We start from the raw sequence: 15774 nt of genomic DNA, 5'->3' as shown, positions 1-15774 counted from the left end.
AGCTTACATTTCCCCTGCTTTCTCTTTCAACTCTACCTCTCGCATCTCCGGCCCTGACTATCCTTTCTGCGTCAGCACGCTCTGTCTTGTCTTGTGAATGTGATGTGGTGTGGAGTATGGCTGTAATTGTCTTGTCCTCTGATCTTCCTCTGTGTCTCTCTGACCAAACTTGACTGCATCTGTTCCAAGCCAGCAACCTCCTGGTGCTGAATGAGCGTAACTGATCAGACCGTGATAAACACTGAATTCATCTGAATGACGGGCAGTCTTTACTGCCGTGTGTGTGCGTGAGTGGGGACATGCACGTGTTGCGGGTGTGTGTGTGTGTGTGCAGGTGTGAGCACAGTTGTACTGCGTGTGTGTTGTGAGCCAGGAAGAGATCCTACTGTATTGTGTTCTGTGTCTCAACATGGACTCTTCTTCATTGCATTGTACAAAGCAAACTGAACTTCCATTGAATGCAACAAGAGAAAACGACCGCTCCACCACTTCCAGATGTACAGTATTTGAACTAACCTAAGTGTCCTGTTGATGTCGTTGAGCCTGTAAATCAGTGTTAATATTGGGCGGATGACGAGTTGATTCAGAGGGAGAGGGATCTAGTGGTGGAGGGCAACAGAAGGACAAGACGATTTGATCTCGGAGGGATCATTGGTACCAAGGAGTGAAGCAATAAAAGACCATGGGACATTGGTACATATCAAGTCTTTTTATTTGACTCAAACCCCACCGATTTAACTCCCAATCCACAGAATATATTGAAAGACAGTCGACTTACATAACTCATTCAGCGGTGAATGCGCATACAGTAACGCATGTTTGAAACAACAGATAACTTATTAGATAATAGGGTTGGGGGGGAATCGAATTATCAAATCGATATTCGCATTTGAATCGCGATTCAGTCTTCTAACGATTCCTATCGATTCACAAATGTTTGAGTTTTTGAGTTTACTCACTGCAAGAAAAAACAATACATTTCAAGGTTTTGATGCATTGGGATTTTTTTCTTCAACACTTAACTGCCTATGACAGTCAAATAGAAACAAGTAACACTAAACAGCAAACTGAAATCAAATGCAAGCATATATTGAATCGAAATTTGATAAAAAACCGTGAATCTAAAATATCGTGAATCAAAAATATTGTGAATCAAAAATATCGTGAATCGATTTTTAATCGAATCGTGAGTTACCAAAGATTCCCACCCCTATTAGATATCTTAGCAGATTGTTATGCTCAAGAGAATTATTGGTAAGTAATCATGGGAAACTGACTGGGGAGTCTATAGAAAAGATGTTAATTTGTTCTTTACATAAAGATTAAAATGCATCTGTCAAAAGGTTGTTACACGCAAAAATAAATCATCAATAGGCTGAATAACAATGAAAAAAATATTTTGCAAATGCCTTCCATAAACAGTCCCAGTTTTGTCCTCACAATCAACCTCTCACTCTCTCTCTACACTTCCTCCCTTGTTATAAATACAGATTTCTAGTCGTCTAGTGCTACATTCTCTCTTGCTATAAATACAGATTTCTAGTCATCTCGTGCTACATTCTCCCTTGTGCTTCCCCTCCCTCTCTCTCTATTTCACACATACACAGGAGGAGGACTGCAGAGACTTGTTGTCTGATACCTCATTATTACCTCATCATAAGAAGACCGTTTCTAAAGCAATGGCTCTGTTTATCTCTGGCAACTGACCACTGTGTCATAGTGGTGCATGCTCCTCACAAGAGGGGGGGGGGCTGATAGGACAGCCAATGGGAAGCAGGAAACCAGCAACATGAGGAAGGTGGAGGAAAGCTGACCCCTATTGGTCACATCTTGGTCCCATTAATCATATCCTAGACAAATAGGGACCATTTAGAAATTCGTGAGTGTCACTAATTTGAAAAACCTTTATTGATCCACATGTACATGTATAATAATAAACAATTACTGCTTGTGTGTGTATACTTACTGGTGGATACTCGTGGTTCTCATAGTTGTACAAGGCTGTTCCCCCCCTCAGTCTGAGGCTGTGTAACACGGCGTCGTGAATGGTGGGGAAGAGGAGACTCTTGGGGAGGGACTCAGAAAACAAGCCTGCAGTTTCCAACTGCTCCACTACGCAAACTGACAACATTAGGAAACGAGGTTAGCTCATACACACACATCGATGAAAGGTCATATTAGAGGTGGTAATGTAGTGGATAATATATATAGGTAACATGTTTTAAAGCCTGAAGTGTTAAATACGTGTGTGTAGCTTTAAAAGGTTTGGAACAGCGCTGGTCTCTGTACAAAATGGTGCTATCTAGGTCAGGAGAGACATGACCTTGATCCAGTTTACAGCTTTAGTTAGTGACTGGCTCTAACTTTCAGAATGAGTCAGAGATTTTCTGGTATTGTGGGATGATGTCTCACCTTGGCAACCTGCTATATTCATGTCAACGCCAAGCTCTCCAAAATCTCTGAATATCTAATGGAAGAAGAAAAAGGAGATGGAAAAAAAGATTTTATCGTTTGCCTCTCAGCCACTTTTTCCTCTCTCTTCTCATTGCCTTACTTGATTTCATCACGATTCTAAATTTGCCAGCCTATTCCAAGCATGCAGAATCTTTGTATGCCTTCAGCGCAACACAATCTATGAATGTGACAAAAAACAACCAAAATAGTCTCAAATATGTTTTGGGCCTACCCTCTCTCTTACCTTTATATCTCTTTTTCTATTTGTCACATGCTCTTTGTCAATCCATTCAGATAACATATTCACCTCCCTCAGAATGTGACTCATAGTCAATGCTTCTCAACCAACCACACACACACAACCACCCCACATACGTTTTTCAGTGTTTTCACTGTGACAGTGTCTGCAAAGTTGGATGTGGAGAAGTCCAGTATGATGGTGTGTGTGTCCAGTCTCCGCCAATCCTCTCCTTCTACTGCAGGGATGGCCGCCTGGTTCATGTCCACGGTGGTCCCAGTGTCTGAGATAATGCTGTCTCTACTGAAAGCCCAGTTGTCCTGCCCGCCGGTGGGTACTTCGATAATGGACAGGGGTATTCCGTTCCCCTGGTCTGTTTGCATGTCGTCAGGCTGGTCTTTGCCACTGGACTTGTCCTTCAAGCCCTTTAAAAGAACAAAGGGAGGTTTTACACAGACACAGATCCTCTGTAACGGTGTTCAGTGTCGTGCGTGGGCCTCACCAGTTTCTTGGCCATTTTCTTTTGTTTCTTTTCCTCTTTCTTTTTCTCACGCTCCATCACTGCATCCTGCAGCCTCTTCATGGTCAGCATCTTCTTGACGTCAATCCCGCTCTGTAATACAAGACAACACAGTCTGCTGTCAGAGGAACCGGAGAGAGTACGATAATGAAAGGAGTCATTTTGCACACACCTTCTCTTCCAGGGCCGTCTTGTAGAATTCTTCATTAGCATAGTAGAGGGCGGTGGATGATTGGAAGATGGTGATGCCTGCTATCTTTTTAGCCTGCAGGAATAAATGGGAGATTGTCTATGGGTCATTTTAAATATTGACACACTGATTCCTTTTCCCGGTGTAATGGTATAAACTTGACAGTGACAAAATAGGGGTCCGTGTGTCTCTCTCTCACTTCCTCATAGGTGTCCATGTCCAGGTACAGCTCTGTCCCAGGGACGTGGCCCAGGACAGAGTACCTCGGCCTGGGAGAACAGAAAGAAGGAGCAAACACTGAGGACTTGAGCAGACACAACAGCACTGTGTTGACACATGGAGGGTGGCTGGTCTAGACTCACAGTTGGCTCCTGAAGATGACAGTGAGCATGGCAAAGACGATAGAGGCGAGCAGGCCCAAATCCAGGTTTAATAGAATGGTGCACACCAGAGTTACCACCCACACCATCTTTTGGAGAAGCACACAGAGAGTCTATTAGGTGTTTATTAATCAGTGGATTAACGATGTCTGGGTGTATTATCTTCTATTCTATAATATTTCTATATAGTCCTTCAATGTAGATCTTCTATAGGTGTAAGTAGCCTGTAATGACTGCATCTTACCAGATCAATCTTGTTGCGTCTCCACAGAACTGGAATGTCTCCGAACTGCTCAAACATGTGCTTTAGGTTTACAAACACAATGACGGACAGGACAGCCTATTGGACAGAGGACACACAGACAGTTTATAGTGAAAGGTGAGACAGCATTTGTGTGTCGTAGGCACTAATAGGAGAAAAGCAAATGTGTGCAGGGGGGTGGGGGGGTCATGGGGTAGGGGTGCTTGAGAGTTACCTTGGGCAGTTTCTCAAACAGTGAGCCTATTTTCAAAATGATAATCAGCAAAAAAGCGCACGAGAATATCCCAGCAACCTGTCAAAACCCAAGCGACACGTTAGCCAAGAATCAGCGCGAGTGCGCGTCGACGGATTGTTTGTAAAAGTGGCTGCGTCTCCGAGTGTGTGTCTTGCCTGTGTTTTTCCTCCGGTGGTCTCCTGGACCAGACTGCGGGCCATGGAGCAGGAGATGGGGTAGCACTGGAAGAACCCCCCAACTGAGTTACTGAGACCCAGAGACAGCAGCTCCTACGGAGGGCAGCAGGAGAGGGGAGGTGAACACTGCACATGTGGAACCGCACAACAGGACATGAGGTATGGCAAGAGAGGAAGGCCCATTCAAAGATTTTGTTCACCCAAACATGGTTTGTAATCATTTTAGTAGGAATGTGATGTAAAAAAAAAGAACTTTCCCCTAAATGGCAGCGTGTTCTAATGCTCAGCAAGTGTGGTGTTAATATTCAGAACATGTTGCATTAAGCAGTCAAACATGATGTTGTGACTAAACATAACGCAGAGAGGTCACCAACTATGTCAACAGCTACAGTATGTGTAGCTGTTGACATACGGTCAACACCTTTCATGGAGGAACAAAGATTTCCCACAGTTCTTTCATACTGACTGTGTTCCCTCCCTGTTTCTTTCCATTAGAACACAACACTCCTAATCACATGACTCTGTCAGGGAGAGAGTCTGTGTCTGTGTGTGTGTTTAGAAGTGTGTGAGTGTTACTGAAGAGAGAGCAAGTCAGTCTGTATGTGTCAGTGCATATCCAGGAGTGGATCAGGAGTTTGGTCCCACTGTCACCCCACAGTGACAGTGTGACTAAGTGTGATGGTACATGCTAAACACGGTCTAACATAATGGCTGGATGAGTCTGGCTGTGCTGGACCAGTACCCAGGTTACTATGCAGCAATCACACTTAGTCATGGTACTGTACAACTCTGCAGATATACAGTATTTGTGTGTGTTCTGTGTATGTGAGTGCAAACATCCATGCAGGCATGTGTATACCGAAATAGTGACTGCTCTGGCTCATTCATTTCTTCCTAGTATCTCTCTCTCTCTCTCTCTCTCTCTCTCTCTCTCTCTCTCTCTCTCTCTCTCTCTCTCTCTCTACCTCTCTCTCCACCTGTCTTTCTCTCTCTCGAAAGTGTGTGCATGCACCTGTGTGACTGTGTTTGCGTTGAAGGCTCACCTGGTTACTGTCTACCTTGTAGCCATGTTTGACGCCAAATGTTTTGCCCAAGGAAATGACGACGGCGTAGCCAACGACAGCTATGGCAAACGCATCGCCTATTAAGTCTGGGAAAAGACTCAAATCAGGGACCACAGGGGCATTCATCCTGGTGGGGAAAGAGGGAAAGGAGAACATGGATGGGAGAAGGGGGGAATTGGGAGACAAGAGAGATGGGCGGGGTGGAGGGGCCCAGGAGAATATACGTTACGTGGGTGAAAGGTAGATCAGGATGGTCATGACTATGACCTCATCATTGTCACTTCTTGCGTTTACACATATACACATCACAGCACCGTGCTGTTAAATGACATCGTGGAAATGATACAGAACAAGTATGCATGCACTGAGAAACCTCTTACAGTTCCTTTTCATCTCTTGTTTTACACCAGGTTTACACCAGGCTTTAGTGGTCTAAAGACCTTCCAGTATACAGACACACACTAGAACACACACACACAGAGTACACCTCTTCCTAGTATTATCTGTTTCTATCTTCCTTCAGAATGAGGAGTCCCTGTTTACTCCTACTTTCTATTTCCTTACAGATCATTCTGACTCAGGCCTCTGTGTACAACACAGTACAGCATGATAAGGCCAGAGCCTGATACTGTATCAATCAGTTTGGACCCAGTGAACACATGAATACAAAGACACAAACACACTTGAACTTACCCGCTGGGTATCAGTCCCACAACGCTAATATGAAAGTTCTCCTTAAGATGGGTGTAGTATGATATAATTGTTGCTCCAATGACCTGTTGGAAAGGAAAGTGTGTGTGTCACTATTTCTACACAATATGCTTCAAATATATGTAGCTCAATATTAGGGGATGTCAAACATTAATTAGGCCAAGGGTTTCCTAAAGCTCATTATTGTCCCCAAAATCAGTAGATTCATGGGAATCCTTTGCTCTGCGTGTGCAGCAACAGACAATGGGAGCAGAACGCCCTCCAGTGGGTACTCAATCACCGAGCGTTGCAGAGGAGGCAGCGCCTGGCCGTGGCGCACCACCAGTGCCTGTCCTAGCACATTTGGTGCCCTAGGCGAGGTTTACCCCTGGTGCCCCCCCCCCCCTCCACCAAGTCAACGGCACCAAATTACCAAAGTCCAAATTACCCAGTGCACTAACTTTTTTATGCCAGCAGAGGGCGACAACTACAACACGGACATATGACGTGCCGTGTTTGGCGCTCTCTGCTGGTAGTGCGTTTGAAACTCAAGGACAGTGAGAGGGTTCATTTAATTGGATGCACTTGGGAAATTGCCGCCCCCCTCTTCATGCCGCACTAGGCAGCTGCCGATGTCGCCTATAGCAAGGACCGACACTGCGCACCACTACGCTCGACAGTATCAGACCAAGGCCGGGGTCAGGCAGAAGCGGGGGTACGACAACCACTGTCGAGGTCGCACTTTCTCATCCTACCCAGGATGATTGGGACTGGTCACTGGGACTGCTGGGGCCCCAAGCTGCCCCAAAACGGCAGGGGCAGCTTCCTCATTGCTTCACTGACATTGTTCTGGGCCGGCGTTTAGTAGTCATGGATGGAACACATATAAGGGGCCCATATACAGGCGCCCCTTTTGGTGCCCATCATGCCGTGCGGCAGGAAGAACTCATTTCCCAATCTTGGTTTTCTTATTTCAAATTAAAATCTGTTGGCTACGAAGTACACGGCCCCCACTTTTGCTCTTTGATTTCCGGGGATGTGGAGACTGGTGGCCTGTTGTACATTTCGCATTCTTTTGAGTCGACTTGTCATAAAAAGCTGTGCAATTTATAGGCCTATTGAATTTTCGCCGACGCAAACCACTCATCAGAGCATTTCAACTTCATACAGTGTCACATCTGTGAGAAATAACTAGGGTATACCCGTGTTAAAGGCAGGGTAGGTACGTTTTGTTAAACTAACAATTTTGGCTTGAGTTTGAAATGATACAACCCAAAATATTGCAAAACATCCCTACCTTCAAAAATCCATTGATGCAACGCAGTCATATTCATACACATTTTTATTTTTCGCAAACATGAATCAATCCAAACCACACGGTGCTGACCATATCTTGGTTTTGCACACATCAATGCGCCAGCATTGCACTTGTCACATAAAAGTAATAACGTGCCATCTTTAACCAGCTTTGATGCTGGGTCTACTTCATAATGGGTCTATGGTGTGGAAAAACGGAAAGGTACTTATGGACTTACCACTATAAGTTCTATAGGAATGGGAAGAGGCAACTTTTTGCTGTAGTAGTCATTGAGTTCCTTGACCACAATGAGAATGGGCGCTGTCACCAGGCTGGTCACAAGAGTGCCTATATTAGTCTTGGGGAGCAGTGAACAGATATTCACAAAGGTCTGGGGAAGATGGGAGGGAGACGGAGAAGAAGAGACGTTTGAAACAGCACCACCTACGACAGGACTGACACACTCAAACGCACTCAAAACATTGAAGGCTGAGCTAAGACAGATCCAAACATTTGAGCGTCAGCTTTCAAGTCAAAGACAAAACACAAGATCACATGACTGTTTCCTACCAAGAGTACATACTGCAAAGTATAACCTTACTTCAAATGATGAGACAAGTGAAACGTCATTTGCGTGCGTTTGTGTCCATCAAATGTGCATGTATGGGGGGGGCAGATGGCTGAGCGGTTAGGGAATCGGGTGAGGGAATCGGGCTTTTAATCAGAAGGTTGCTGGTTCGATTCTGGCCGTGTCAAATGACGTTGTGTCCTTGGGCAAGGCACTTCACTCTACTTGCCTCGGGGGGAATGTCCCTGTACTTTACTGTAAGTCGCTCTGGATAAGAGCGTCTGCTAAATGACTATATGTAAATGTATGTGTATGCATACTCACATAAACTTGAGAGAGCGGTCCATTAAACTTAGGTTGTTCAACCCCAAATATGTATTTGAGCTGTGCAAGGACCACTTGGATGGCTGCAGCAGTTGTGTATCCACCGACCAAAGGCACCGAAAGATATGTTGCCAAAAAATCAAACCTCACCAAGGCTAGGAGAATCTGGGAGAGGGTTGGGAGAAAGAGAAATGGCAAATTTGCTGTATGTAGTATTCAGTATTTTGTTTGGGGCAGTAAATAGATATAAAAGGAGCTTTGATGAAAACACACCTGGAAGATTCCCACCAGCAGACTGAGAGAGGATGCCACCTGTACCCTGTAGGCTAACTGCATCGCTGTATCTAACACCGCAGTTCCATTGGTCCCATTGTAAGTCATGAACTTACTGTTTACTGCCAACCTTTCTGTCACACTGCCAACCATAACACTAACCACCGAAAATGTACCTTGGGTATAAACACACACATAAGGATACATGTGTGCATTAGCATACAATACATTTTAAGTGTTAGTATGGCTTCAACCATCACTTACCCTTTCCAGGGTTAAGTCTAGGGTACCCTGACCAGAATGTATATATATTCAGGGACACGGTGGGTGGTATTTAGTCAGTGAGGGTGGTGTAACCTTCCTCAGTCCTCATGTCCCACTCTTCAGTCTTTCTCCTCCACCCGCCAACTCTTTCTCTCTTACCTATGGACACATGTCTGGAGGTGCCAAATATAATGTAGACCAGAACAGGGTAGAAGGAAGAGTACAGGCCAGTCACAGGAGGAAGGGATGCCAGAAGCGCGTAGGCCATACCTAGAAGAGAAATACATTTTATTACTCCATGGACAGTTTAACACATGTTTAACAACTAGATCACTCAATTAAATGATGTACGTGGACTATACCAATGAATTTCATATGTAATTCGATTTCGATTAAGTCGGTCTCTTATGGCGCTTTTCCACTGCATGGTACCAGCTCAGCTTGACTCTATTCGCTATACTTTGTTTTCCACTGCAGATTGTACCTTCTCGGTGTAGCTAGTCATCATATAGCGACTGAAACTGCCATAACGTTGTCTCCGATGCAACACACACCACTCTCGCTACATCCTTTCATTGGCAACTCAAGGAATGTTTGCGCTTCAATTCACGTGGCGTTTTGCCCGTTGACATTTACATAATAACGTTGTCCAGTAAATAAAAAGAATTGTGTGTGTGTGTACAGACGGACCCTGAGGCAGGTGCATGATCCCCACACTGATGCCCGAGATGATGTCTCCCATGAGATTCTCCCTGATGGGGTACAGGGGGAGCCAGGACAGGATGGGTAGATAGCTCAGGAAAATGCTCTTCAACCTGGGCACTGAACATCTGACACCAGGTGGTAAAGGGTGGTGGATGGAGGAAGAGGGTGAGGAAGAGAATTAGAGAGGAGAGAATGAGAAAGGAGATAATGAGGGAAGAGAGAATGAGAAAGGAGAGAATGAGAGAATGAGAGAGGAGAGAATGAGAGGAGATAATGAGGGAAGAGAGAATGAGAAAGGAGAGAATGAGAGGAGAGAATGAGGGAAGAGAGAATGAGAGAGGAGAGAATGAGAGGAGAGAATGAGGGAAGAGAGAATGAGAGAGGAGAGAATGAGAGAATGAGGGAAGAGAGAATGAGAGAGGAGAGAATGAGAGAGGGGTGGAGAGAAGGGCAGGATGTGGAGATGTGAGAGAAACACAAGTCGTAATGTAAGCGGTGCACAACATTTTTTGAAAAGTGAACATTTATTTCTATAGTCCTTCCACACTTAATTAATTTCAAGTACACACATCCTGTCCTGGCATCATTGTCAGGTGATCAGAAAATCGAATCAAGTATGTCTGTGCTAGGCTGGGATGCAAGCCAGTACTCTCCTGATCCACAGAGGTAGCCAGGATCCCATTAAACCAGAGAGGGCTTCACAGGCTGTGATCCAGGGTACTGTAAACATACCAACTTAAAAACATGACCTTGACTAAACCATAAGCGGTTTGGACATTTCTCGCCTTCTTTCTCTCATTCATGTTCTCACTTCCTAACTTCCTCTCTCATCTTCCTTCCTTTCTCATCCCATCCCTATCGTTTTATGAATTGCATAATATAATAGACAGCACAATCCAACGGCAATTGAAATGTGTCCTTATGTCAACTCAGTCTTGCTACTCATTAAATTTAACTCACAAAATGTTCCTTGTTGGAAGTGGCCTAAACCTATGTAGACATTAAAATTGAATGAGATAATAATCAATATCATTTTAGTGATGTTGCATTGTCTAGACCTCATGCTCTGATGTGGGAGAGACTGCACATTCAGCACCTGTACTTCCGCTCATAAGAAAAGTCCCTCTCTTACCTCAAAGAATCTTTTAACCGTTGTCTCAGGGGGGGTTTGTTAGAGTGTGTCTTCTTCCGGGCTTTCTCGTCCAGACAAGGCTCATCCAGAACGTCTCTCTCCACATAAAACTCTTTAGTCCCCTGCACCACCATGGTCAACCTGTCCTTGTTCTCCTTGACTTTGTCTATCTATAACTACAAGAAAGATTGCTGCAATGAAAATGAACAGGTATGTTAAGATGGTTCTCTGTTTCACAGGTGTTTGTCCAGGTTGGTTGTCTGAGAACAGTGAATGAACAGGTGTGACGGTCTCTCCCCTGTTCTTATGAGGGAAGACACACACACACATTTATACACCACGCCTCCCCATACAATTGTGAGTATATGTTTTTGTGTGATCTCTTGATGATTGATCTTGGCAAAAACTCCAGCATGACTCCGCACACACACATTTATACATAGGTGCATACATAAATATATACATACATACATGTAAAAATTAAATTAATAGTTACATATGTATCAATAATAATAATAATAATGAAATAATTGAAAAAAAGGGAGGTCAAAATCAAGACACAAGTAGAAACAAACGGAACAAACAAAGGAAAAACTGTGGACAGAGAACAGTACAGTAATACTTATATTTCTTGTATTACCTGTATGGCACCTTGAAAATAACTTATGTCCTCCAGCAATTGCCGAAAGTAATTGTTATGCAATATGGAAAATTATAATATGGAGCTGTGCTGAATTGGACAGACAATTCAGGGCATGTTTAGACATCCATGAACTACCTCAGCAAAACTGATCCAAAGTTCAGAGACAACAAAGACTTGTGATATTGAAAACCGTTTTGTTTTTACTCTAGTTTTTTATGTACTTCCAAACACACAGACACCAACTGTTGATACACCTTCTCCAAACCTTCAAGACAATATGTTTAACCTCTCAATTACACATCCATTGATCACAATCTAAATACCTAACTATATATCTTTGAGAGATGTACCGTTTCCTGAGGTAAAATATTTGGTGTACAGAACATTTTGTTCCGGTTTAGAATGAAGTACTTTCAGTGGTCTGTGGGTTATTAGTTTAGAAGTTGCTTTGAGATGTTTGCTTTAGAAATAAATACTTAGAAACGTTTTAGTGTTTGTTGTTGGTTTAGATGTTGCTTTGAGGGGTTTGCTGTAGAATTAAATACTTAGAAAAGTTTCATTTTCAGTCAACAGGGATGGACGGGATGTCAGCACATAGTGTACTGTATATGCTTTTAATTGAATAAAATGTACCATGGTTTGTTTATGAAGTCTAAACGAGGCAGTACTATTTGTTGTAAACAAAGATGTGCAAGATAATTTAAAAGCATTGAAAATTGGAAATGTGACAATAAGGATGTTACTTGTTAGACATGCATCTTTTTGACAGTACATTAATCTCCCCAGTTGAAACAACTGAACTAAATGGCCCACATCCTATCGTTAATTTGACAGATTACATTTTAGGTTAAAGTATAGTTTTATTTATGTTTCAGATGTTTGTGGATATGTCTCTCACCATCAGTGTCTTCCAATGTTATATGGTATTGTATTAACTTTGGGTACTGTATTTCGAAAATAGAGCAACCAAGGTCTGTCAAGGAGGAGTGAGAAAATACAGTGCATGGCAATTCCATAGAAGACCACAAACTCCCTCATATGGAGGGAGGGTTTTGTTAGAAAATGATTACCCGTTTCTTGTCACTCATGTAATGAGGTTGTTGGAAACAATATGGGGATGATAAAGCAATCCACCATTTTGTATTCTGGGATTGACCCTCCATTACTCAATATTGGCTTGAGTTTTTTTAAGATGGAGACCCCATTCAGATGTAAGATGACAAGCATATTTTTTCTGACATGCAAGGATTTATTTTGAGGTTTTACAGCAGCAGCAGCAGCAACAGCAAATAAGGACCCAGGAAATGCTGCAGCCAGTCACAATGATAGATGGTTTACTTTATTTAAACTTAAGCAATTCATTTGTATTGCCTCTTGTACATCACAAACCTCAGTTGGTCCAGCTACTTAAGATAGGTTACACAGATAATTATTTACTGATACTTTTTTTATATGGAAAGCTAGATATATAAATATAATACAAATTGACTTGATCATGAGTTCAAGGTCATGGCCTGTAGACAACTGTGAAACTGTGAATTTTCCGGTAACTATATTTCCACTAACCACTGAAGCTACTACAGCTTCTCAGAATAATGATAAAGGAAATGTTAGTGCTAGGATTGAGTCAAATATGGAATTAGCTAAGACTGGTTACCCTGTTTAGAAGCATTTAAAGAGTTCATTGGCCTTAGTTTGGACCCTCCAGACATCTCTCCCAGTCTCTGAGTAACTAGCATTCAAGGTTAGGAAACAATTCTTTCAGGAATTACCTGTTTTATTTATCCCTGGGGGATCAATAAATTACACTTTACTCTGTCCTAACATGGACTAGCTTTGATACTTGTATAAATGCAACGCCAAAGGCCCCCGATACCATCTACAATACTTAGAATTAGCGTTACAAGGAGACAGTGTTCACAATACACACACTAACTTTGGAAGAAGTTAGAATAAACATTTATTTGAACAATACTAGTTTTCCACTTGGAGGAGGTATCCCAGACTTCCTCCAGAACGGGAGACGAGGGAGCTACTTTTTGCTGCTCGCCAGAGAACTACTCATGTTTGGAGACTTAAACTTTTAGTTGGCCCAAATATTGTACGGCAGTTAAGAATGGTAGCCTATGTGCAGGACATTTGTTTTGTCTACATTTAGTCTGAGTAAACTAAAAGGGGTTTTCATCGACGGTGAAGCTGTATTCTCCGACCACGAGGACAACGCAGAAAAGCAAGGATAGCCTACATCGCCTGTGGTCTCCGTGGCTCTCCTGGACTGGACATTTTACTGCCTGGTGTGCATTGGCGAGAGTTTTGCCATCTTTGGCTCAAGGTTGCGTGAGTACTTTGACTGAGAAAGTAAAGCTAGTGTAACATAGGGTGACCAGATGTGAGTTTGTGAAAAAGAGGTCACTTTTTCGGGGCGGGGGGGCGGGGGGGGGGGGGGGGGGCAGTTGGGTGGAGCCGTGAAGAGGATGTTAGTCTCCCTCATGCTATCATCATAGGTAATTTGCCCATAGATGTAGTGGATGACACCATTATGAAAGTGTTGAACACTGTGAAAGTCTTTAGTCGTACAAAAATACATGGCCGCCGTGGAGACACCACTGGTCGGAAGCTGTTCAAATTATCACTGAGTTACAACCAAGTGTTGCACCCCGGAGATAGGTATTGAAGGAGAGGTTGGGCCTTGGACTCTACACTTCATTAAAAGTCTTGCCATTCCGGAACCTGATGCAGAATTCCACTCAAAACTGGTGACATTGTTGCAAAAGAGGGAAAGTCTTTAAAAGATGTTAGGGCCATTCTCTATGATGATCCGGCAAAACCCCCCCCTCTTTTCCTCAATTGTTGAAAGAAGTGAGAGAAGAAGAGAATTGGGTCAGTGCTACGGGAAGATGTGAGAAGGACCCCTAAAGTTGCTACCGCTACAGTCTCTGAGGCATCCGCTAGTACTGAATTTGAGAGTCTGAGAAAATAAGTCAGAAAACTGTCTGCTCACATGTGAAGTATAGCTACAGTGACTTCAAGTGTGGAAGTGCCAAAGACAAAGTCTGAGTCTGATGTCCAAGCATCTGAAGCCACTGCTCGCAGTGCTCCACCTAAAGTTAACACATTCAGATCCCCTCCACATGGAATCTTTTGTTACAAGCAGGGTGAAGATGGGCATACAAGGCATGAATGTCAGGGCTCTGAAGACTTGACAAAGGTAAACCAGAAGTTGTTGAGAATGCATAAGAAGCAGGGAAACTCTGCCGGAGTCCAGTAAAGGAACGGCTCGGGGCTCCAAAGAAATCACGTTCCACAAATTGTTCTCCTGTTTTGAATGCTGATTTGCCTGTAGGTTTAGTCAGACCCACCTCTGTTGTGCCTGTTCAGATAGAGGAAGTGTATACTAGGGCTTTGTTAGATACTGGCTCCCAAGTCACTATTTTTTAAAGATTTATTTGAAACACCTAGCCATACAGCTTGTTGAGAACCTTGAAATATGGGGGTTAAGTTCACATAAATACCCTTATGACGGTTATCTACCCCTTCGACTTGAGTTGAAGCAGTGGCCGGTGTGCCTTAGACAAGTGACACTTTATCTTTAGTATGTCCAGACCCTGTGAAAAATGATGGCATAGCCATTCTGGTTGGGACAAACACTAGTTTGGTGACAAAGTTTTTTGAAACTTGTCGAGAGAAAGCTGGAGATGGATTTCTTAGTACCTTGACTATCCATCCAGTGATGAAAGATGTTTATCAGACCATTAGCCAGACAATTCAAAACAGCAGTGAACGACAAACATGGAACAGTATGGTTTGTACAGCATAAGCCTTTGACCCTTTACCCAGGTCAACTGCTGCAAGTTTCCTGGTGATTTCAATGATCAGTTGGCACTCATAGACCAGCCTATAGACCAGTCGCAGCATGATGAACTTCTGGTTCGGCCCGAAGTGCATCCTTCATCAGTAGTGCCCAACAAGCACATAACTGTGACAGTCAAGAACATATCCACAAGGGAGATAGTCTTGAAGCTGGGAACTCCTCTTGCTCATGTTTTTCCTGTTTCGTTGGTGCCACAACTGAGTGCCACAACTGATAGTGAACGATGCTCCAACCTCACACTTGCCTCTTTGGATTTTTCTAACTCTCCTATGCCAGAAGATGCAAAACGCCACCTCTCACGAGTGGGATGTGGGGTGTTCTAAGAGTACAAAACATGAGATAAGACTGACCGATGCAAGACCCTTTAGAGAGCGATCTCGGCGCTTACCACCTGCTGACCTGGAGGATGTCCGGCAACACTTGCAGGGACGTATTTAGACGATTTGGTAGTTTTTGGAAGAACCATCGAGGAGCATGAGGAAAGATTG

The 15774-nt window shown here is 43.4% G+C and overlaps 1 protein-coding gene across 1 annotated transcript; it reads right to left on the bottom strand.

Moving 5' to 3' along the window:
* Window positions 1-1568: 1568 nt before the first annotated feature.
* Window positions 1569-9758, bottom strand: LOC136945350 (solute carrier family 26 member 6-like). Its single transcript, XM_067239120.1, has 18 exons — window positions 9626-9758; window positions 9095-9205; window positions 8672-8847; window positions 8399-8563; window positions 7745-7897; window positions 6213-6295; window positions 5499-5646; window positions 4435-4548; window positions 4259-4336; window positions 4027-4122; window positions 3765-3871; window positions 3602-3671; window positions 3385-3477; window positions 3195-3305; window positions 2830-3117; window positions 2413-2467; window positions 1967-2121; window positions 1569-1850 (listed from the first exon to the last, which is right to left on the bottom strand). The coding sequence occupies exons 1-18, from the start codon at window positions 9675-9677 to the stop codon at window positions 1824-1826; spliced, it is 2082 nt and encodes a 693-aa protein (XP_067095221.1). The 5' UTR covers window positions 9678-9758; the 3' UTR covers window positions 1569-1823.
* Window positions 9759-15774: the final 6016 nt, after the last annotated feature.

Source organism: Osmerus mordax, chromosome 7 (assembly GCF_038355195.1).
Source record: "Osmerus mordax isolate fOsmMor3 chromosome 7, fOsmMor3.pri, whole genome shotgun sequence".
NCBI lineage: Eukaryota > Metazoa > Chordata > Actinopteri > Osmeriformes > Osmeridae > Osmerus > Osmerus mordax.
Note: the sequence above shows the minus strand (reverse complement) of the source record. Positions and strands in the feature narration are given on the sequence as shown.